At 49.0% G+C, this 8,007-nt stretch overlaps 1 protein-coding gene across 1 annotated transcript in view; it reads right to left on the bottom strand.

The window, feature by feature from the left end:
• Positions 1 to 8: 8 nt before the first annotated feature.
• Positions 9 to 8,007, bottom strand: part of LOC149503211 (frizzled-10) — a 33,777-nt gene continuing 25,778 nt past the window's right edge. Inside the window, 3 exon segments of the mRNA XM_089738583.1 lie at positions 9 to 483; positions 486 to 1,067; positions 1,070 to 1,432. Of these exon segments, the coding sequence (XP_089594709.1) occupies positions 149 to 483; positions 486 to 1,067; positions 1,070 to 1,432 (1,280 nt within the window). The 3' untranslated portion in view covers positions 9 to 148.

The raw sequence follows: 8,007 nt of genomic DNA, 5'->3' as shown, positions 1-8,007 counted from the left end.
TTTGTATATTTAAACAAACCGTATATTATTACAAAAATTACATTATTTACAAGCGACATCGAGAACGCCTTCACAGAAGGCAATGACACTGCGCTCCCACACGAGTCCGCACACAGTCACACACACACACACGCACACACGCGCGCGCTCACACCCGGGACACGGGCGGCCGCTTGCAGCCCGGGGGCGCCCGCAGCAGCGGCGGCGCACAGCACGGCGCCTTGCGGGGCGGGCACAGCGCGCGCCGCCACACCGCCGCAGACTTGCGCGACCACGCCCACGAACCCGCCGCCACGCCGCAGCACAGCCACACGCCGCGCCACGCCGCGCCCGCGCACCACACGCGCGCCGCCGTGCCCGCCGCCGCCAGCACCAGGTACCCCAGACCCGCCGCTCCAGCGCGCGCCGCCAGCCGACCCACGCGCCTCGAGCCGGCCGCGTCCAGCGCCCGCCGCACCCGCGCCAGGCCCGGCGCCGCCCCGCCGCCAGCGCAGCCGCCGTCACCAGCAGGGCACACCGCGGCACGCCCACCAGCGCCGCCGTCGCACCCTCCGCCACGCCGCACGTGCCCGACAGCTCGTCCGCCGACACTCGCCGCAGCGCCAGCGCCGCCGCCGTCCACGCGCCCGCCCAGCCCCACGCGCCCGCGTGCAGGTAGGCGGCAGCCCGCTCCAGCGCCTCCGTCGACCACTCGCTGGCGGCTGTCAGATACCACGCGACGGCCGCGTTTGCGAACCATGCATCCGCCGCCAGCGTGAAGTAGTACGTGAGTACGAAGAAGGCGACGCACGCCGGCGCCCCCAGCCCGTCCACGGCCAGAGTGGCGCCGGCGCACGACACGGCCTCCGCGCCCAGCCAGCCGCGCGCCACGTGCGCCAGCGCCACCGCGCCGTGGCACGCCGCCGTCCACACGGCCGGCCGCTCCGGGTAGCGGTACCGCCCGGGCTCCGCGCAGAACGTCAGTAGACCGAACGACGTCGACAGCAGCGAAGCCCACGCGAGCGCACTCATCCAGATGTCCACGGTCCGCTTATCCTCGCGCGTGTAGTCGGCATCCTGGCCGCAGGCGGCCAGCACTGGCCGGCGGGCGCGCGAGCCCGGCCCGGCGGACAGCCCTCAGCGCGCGGCTCGTGCTCGCGGAAGGGCCATCGGGAAGGGGGCGCCGGCTCGGGCTCGGCTTCGCTGGCATTGGGGGGCCGCATGCACAGCTTTCTGTTGGCTCGGAGCGGGAAAGCAGAGCAGTCCAGCATCACCGTCGGCGACAGTATCTTTATCTGTTCCTTGCAGTCATCAGCGACAGTCTCGCAAAGCGCCCGGCAGGCGCTCACGGAACCCGACACCTCCTCCGAGCACAGTGGGGCGAAGGCCGAGCACAACAAGAAGCGAGCGTGGAGCGAGCACCCACTGCCAAGATGTCGCTGAACGGTGACATCTGAAATTACATTTACACACTTGTTATACAGATCCAGATTATCCATTAATACATGACATTAGTGGAACTTTATAACTCGGTGTCGGCGCGTGGGCCTCATGAACGACAGCAATGTACTTTGTTCCATCGACAAGACGCCAGAACCAGCCTTCGGATCCTGCTCATAAACTAATCTAACCTAACCTAAGAAGGGGCAACTGAACACAGGAAATAGATTGCCGAGTGGTTAGGTCTCCAGAGTGAGAAACCTCCTCACAATATGCGCTGCGCCGTACCAAATATGCCTACCTGTACTGCCTTCTGTATCAGGCCCCTAATATAGCTGAATAACGAAAGTTTCTTAAGATATTGATTGATTATTAAATTTTTTTTTCCTACCCAAGCTGATGGTCTTGAGAGACCATGTCAGCGTCGCCGGGTTAGTAGGTGAACTCACGCCCTAGCATGAGTCGTTCTTCGCAGAATCTACCATCGGAAACGCGACCCACTGAGAAGATCCGGCGAGAAACTCAGTGGGCTGTGTCTGTGGGTTAATTTACTAGCCGAGCCCTTCGTCGCAAGTGACGGGTTCGACGAGAACGATGACCGGTGCTTGGGTACCTAAAAGCACCGTTAGAGGATCGGGAAGATCCGAGATTACGTGTTTTGGGCGACGTCGACTATTTACCATTTGGTCCGCAGGATCGGCTATGTAGTTACCGGCGGCTACAATGTCAGGGTTCTGGTGTCGTGTCGCTTTATCGAAATGAATTATCAAACCGTGTACCGACACAACTATTGGAACAATGAAGGTTGAATTAACATGCCACATGGCGGTTGTCTCGTGAGCCAGGTATAAATATTTTATTAATTTGTCCTTTTCTGCCTTCGCGAGGTTCTCGTTATGAGGAATGATGATATCAACCAACACCACTCGATGCGCAGACCGATCTACTATCACAATATCAGATTTATTGACAAACATAGACCTATCTGTGGTAATAGATAGGTCCCAGTACAGTGGTAACGTGACCATTTTCGAGAACAGGTAGAGATTGGTATTGGTAATGAGGTACAGCACAATCCAGGAACTATAATTTAGAACAAGTTGAAGATGGATAATCCTAGCCACGTCTATGTCTATGAAAGTTCGGCATTAGCAACACGTGAACAGCTAGAACAATATGTCTAATACTCTCCCGGACGCTGGCAGGCCCAAAAATGTCCACCGTCCCACCCTTTAGTATATATATATTATTATTTCCGGTGGTTGTTCGTCATGATAATTTCGTCCATAACTACAAAAATGAAACCTTCAGTTTTCCCAAAGAGGTTATTGAATCGTAACCAGGCCACGGAAGCTACATCAGGTCTACATCAGGCCCTGTGAAAGCCCGGTAGAACCTACCGTGTAACTACTTGCTCCTCCATACGACTATGCGATCCGAAATGCTCTCCACCTTCAGCCTCGTGCAATTACTGTTAGCTAAGGATAGTGAAGTTAGTCCCTTATCGACTGTAACGACATCCCGATACATTCTCACGTTTATTCCTTAAAGTTGTATAACTCTCGGTTATGCAGATTCTCGGTGTTCAACATATCACGACCCCCACATTTCTGAGGCATATACAACTTTCAGTATTTCAAAATTCTATATGCCGTTAACAATCGCCTGACTTTACTATCCAGATCCAGTGCGCCCAGCTCTGATTGTGTCCACCTTGAGAGCTGCGCTGGCTGAATCTGGATTGGCTGAATATGCCAAAAGAGTATGTTAAAATAGGCATAGCCCAACCATTAAAGGATCGAATCTTGTTTCCGCTTAATAAATGGCTTTTTAAGATCTTTATAAGACGACCAAAGAACCGATCTCTAAACGATTGTTTCATATCTGCGTCTACAATATTCAGCACTTTGAACATATCAAGGTACTTTTAGGTTTCCGATTCACAAAGAGATTTGAAGATGGTTAAGTTGTAAGCAATCTGGGTTTACAACTTTACCTCTCTGTACCTACATCTATGAGCGCACATTTATAAAAACCAAATTCCATCTCAGTGGCTCTACTAAAATTGTCGGTTATTTTAAGTAAACTCATTAGGTTAGATTTTTTGGAAGCAAATAATTTGAGATCATCCATGAACAAGAGATGTGATATAGCCTCAGCTCCTCTGCAAAGTCGGTAGCCTAGCGTTGAATCTTTAAGTATATTTAATGCTTAAATGCTTAAAGGATTAAGCGCCAAACAAAATCATAAAGGACTCAGACTTCGCCCTGAAAGATGCCCGCTTAATCCTTATTAAATACGGGGCAGCAGAAGAAGTCGTCATCAAATCATTGGTTGACTAAGAAACGTAGACCATTGATTGACCCGTTCATGAGCTAAGAAAGGAACGTAGTATGATATATTTTTTAAATAGTTCTAAGACATCATTAGTCGTGTATGAGGCACAGAGTCATGCGCTTTCTTATAATCAATCCAAGTCCTAAGAACATTCCTCTTACCCCACCGAACTTGTTGAGTAATGGTCATGTCAATGAGTGAGCATTACACCCATTCTGAGTTGGTGTTAAGATGTTATTATTAATAATGTGATTTTGATTCTCAAAATGGATGTAACCTTATAGATGGTAGGTAAGCATGTAATTATTTTTAGTCTGTAATTCTTAGGACCCGAGGTATTGCCAGATTTATAAATCAAATAAGTAATATCAGATGTCATGAAATCTAGGAGTTATCCCAATTCAAGAACCTATTGCAATTGAGTTGCCAGGCGTTTGTGAACCCCGGATCCACTTGATCCAGTAACTGTGCAGTCCGTCCGGTCCTGGACTTCTCCAGTTCGGCATCGAACGTACTGCACGAGAAACATCAGCCGCAGAGAATGCTTTATTATTATCATTATTATAGAATATTATATAATTACATAAACAAAGGTATAGGTAATCGTAATAAAGGAGTGCGAAGCTGGTAAACAAACAAACGACAAGGCAGCTAAGCATACATAAGCATTCATAATCAAGGTTTCAAGATAAATGTTCGTGAACATTCTTGTAGCGTCCGCTGGCCGCTGCACGACAAGGCGGACTGTTCCCAGGACGCCAGGAGCGCTCCTTGCAGTGTGTGAGCACACAGCTGCTCGCGGCTGCCTGTCGCCCCCGGACAGCGGCGCGACAGGCGTGTCGCACGGGCGCACTCGTATCGTTCTTTAGAATTGTTCAATTAAATTGTTATACAGTTGGAAGACAAGTCCTCGGATAGCGGCCGGCTGTATCTTATCGCAGATCGTAATAGATACAGCGGAGATTGAAACGGCCGTAGAGAATCGAATCGATGTCATGAATTGATTAATCTACAATCGACGCATCGACACCGGACACTCAACGTTACTTAATCGGATCTCGAGATTGAACCTGTAATTATTTATCTTTTACCACATAGTGAAGCATAAAAAACCAATTAACCAGTTTGGAATTTAATTTTATTTCCCAGCGCGAAGCTCACTGACGCCGCCACGACTCACCGGCGATGACACTTTAATCTTAAGCCGTTCATTATCTTTATGAAATAAAACGCAATAAGTATTCAACTTTCTATATCCATACTCGTAATATCAATATATATCTTGAAGGTGTTTTCCAACGCTGGTTCTCATTACAGAGTTGTGAATTGTCACTAAATGTTAAATTATGTACCGTCTGTACGTCGTCAGAATTAGCGGGGAATGAGGCACCGAAGTACATGCCCATTGTCAGTGTTATTATCATAACGAAGTAACAGAGTCAGCGATGTATAATTCGCTTAAATGTTCACAAAAAACCGGATTCGTAGTCGGGCGCGCTGTCTTTGTTCTGAGATAATTGCCGTGTTTGCGGCAAGAGCTCGCGGCGGGCGCGGTGGAGTGCGGGGGGGGGGGAAGTGTTTAGTGTGCAATTAGGAAAACAACTACGAGCGTGAATAGAAGTGGTGAGGCAGAGGATGAGACGGCCGCCGGGCCGTGCGCTGCTGCCCAGCCCCGCGCTCCACTCCGAGCCGCTTGAGCAGTACACGAGCGACGCCTGAACACTAGTCAAGTCCGCAGTAACTTGTCATACACCGACGTAGCCCATAGAAATGACCCACTGAGTTTCTCCCCGGATCTTCTCAGTGGGTCGCAATTCCGATCCGGTAGTAGTTCCAGCGAAGCACTGCTCTTGATGGTCCAGTGTTAGCAGATCCCTCAGGTTGAACTCGTGAGCTCACGGACCGGTCCGCCCGAAGTTGGAATAGCCCCTTAAGCTACCAACGATTAGGTACGGGATAGTAAATAAGGAAAAGGTATATAAATAAATTCCCAACAAAACATATTTTTTTAGTAATTAAATCAGAAACGTCTATCAAAGTACTGTATTAAGAAATAAAAACGAAATAAAGTTAATAGTTCCTACAAACAGAAAAATATTTATAAGCAATTTAGGAACTTAAGATGTTCAATGTGAATACTTTTCTTTGTTGTGAAGGTTGTGTGTTTGTTCCTCCACAAATATTTTAGAATTTTATAGCTAATAAGGATTAATTTTATTTTATTGAATTAAATTTTCCATTTCATCCATCCGGTAATATCAGCGAGCTGGCACCGCGGCGCTGCGTCCACGGCGCAGGACTTGGCAAGACACAGGACACAGTACAGGATAGCGAAGTGGGTGTCCACTGTCGCTCCACCAAAAGCGTCTCAAGTCTGTAATATCAGCGTCGCGTCTTCGTGAGATCAAAGGGACATCTCGTGTGAGAGCACTGGGATATTCTCGGCCGGCCCCTAATTAGTTTTTTTGTCGCTCGCCGGCTTTTGTTGTCGCTCGTCGGGCCGCCGCGCGCTGCCTCGAGTCGAGTCGAGACTCTTGTAAATAAATCATTCGAACGAATTATAGCTCAACTAAAGTTATTTTTGAAGTTGATTGAAACGATAGCGTGTCGATGTCGTGCTCATAAACATTGTTGATTTTAATTAGTTTGGGAGGAATGTTATAGATACCTACAACCTACTCAACTCGCTCTGTGCCCATTCTGTACCGCACGCGCACATGTCAAACCCGTTCTGATGAGAACTTATTTCATCACTATAGTCTATTTCATACTTACTGAATAATTTCAGTACTGAACATTTTCCAACGCCACCGCCACCAACGCAAACCCTCGACACCGTCGTTTGAATAAGAGAATCTCCGCAGCATCATCCCGAGTCCCTCTTCGTTGCGCGGCGCAACACAATACAATCGAACTCTGCTGTTACTCTTTACAAACGGTTACAAAGGTTATGTACCTGAGATCTGATCCAGCTCATCGCGTTGTCAACACGGATTGTAGTTGAAATGTGTACATAGGGAATACCGGCCGTAGTTAGTCATGTACATTATTACGGAGTTGTCAATACGGAGTTTTTCCTACCTAAGCTGATGGTCTAGAGAGACGTAACCGATCAGCGTAACCTTAACTAGTAGGTGAGCTCACGGGGCTCAAATCTGACGACGTTGCTAACACGAACCCTAGCAAGAGCCGTGCTTTGCAGAATTTATCACGGGATCGGAAACGCGACTCACTGAGAAGATCCGGCGAGAAAATAATGTGTTATTCCGCAGTCAACTATTTATAACTAAAGTAAGATGTACGTCACTACGTCACTGCGTCGAGTCGTGTTTGTGAAGAACGAGATCAAAGGCGCCGCGTGCGATGTGCGCGGGCGCGTGGAGATCAAAGAGTCGCCGCTACGGATACACAAACCGATGTGTCTATTAACGGTTTTTGATTGTTATAGCCTATTCAGAAGAACTCGCGCCAACTCACCAAGCATACTGGCGACTAGCTAGGACTCTCAAGTCCGAAACTATCGTTACTATGCCTCCCCTCGTACGGCTTACGATGACGATGACAAGGCAGAGTTGCTGGCCGATAGGAAGGCACCCGGCTCCGATGGCTTCCGCAATCGTGCGCTAAAGTCGCGTTTTACCAGTCCAACTGATATCAATGTTAGCTACCATTTTAAATGTCGCTATGACGAACTGTATCTTTCCCGCGGTGTGGAAAGAAGCGAACGTTATCGGTATACATAAGCCGGGCAAACCGAAAAATGAAACCGCTAGTTACAGTCTGATTAGTCTCCTCCCAGCGATAGGCAAAATATACGAACGACTCCTTCATAGAAACACCTCTGGGACTTCATTACCGAAAAGAAATTATTAATCGACGAGCAGTCTAGGTTCCGCGCCAAGCACTCGCGCGTTCAACAACTGCACCGCCTCACGGAGCACATCTTAATAGGGCTAAATAGGCGGAAACCAATCCCGACCGGAGCCCTCTTCTTCGATATCGCAAAGGCGTTCGACAAAGTCTGGCATAACGGTTTGATTTACAAACTGTACAACATGGGAGTGCCAGACTCGTGCTCATCATACGAGACTTCTTGTCGACCCGTTCATTTCAATGTCGGGTAGAGGGAACTCGTTCACGCCTCCCTCATCTGACAGCCGGACTCCCGCAAGGTTATTATTTTGCTTGTATAATATCAACAATATACCCGGAGACCTATCTAGCGCTCTTCGCCGATGACACGGTTATGTA

The sequence above is a fragment of the Bombyx mandarina genome, chromosome 03 (assembly GCF_030267445.1).
Source record: "Bombyx mandarina strain Sakado chromosome 03, ASM3026744v2".
Lineage (NCBI taxonomy): Eukaryota > Metazoa > Arthropoda > Insecta > Lepidoptera > Bombycidae > Bombyx > Bombyx mandarina.
The sequence above is the reverse complement of the archived record's forward strand: the minus strand, read 5'-3'. Positions and strand labels throughout refer to the sequence as shown.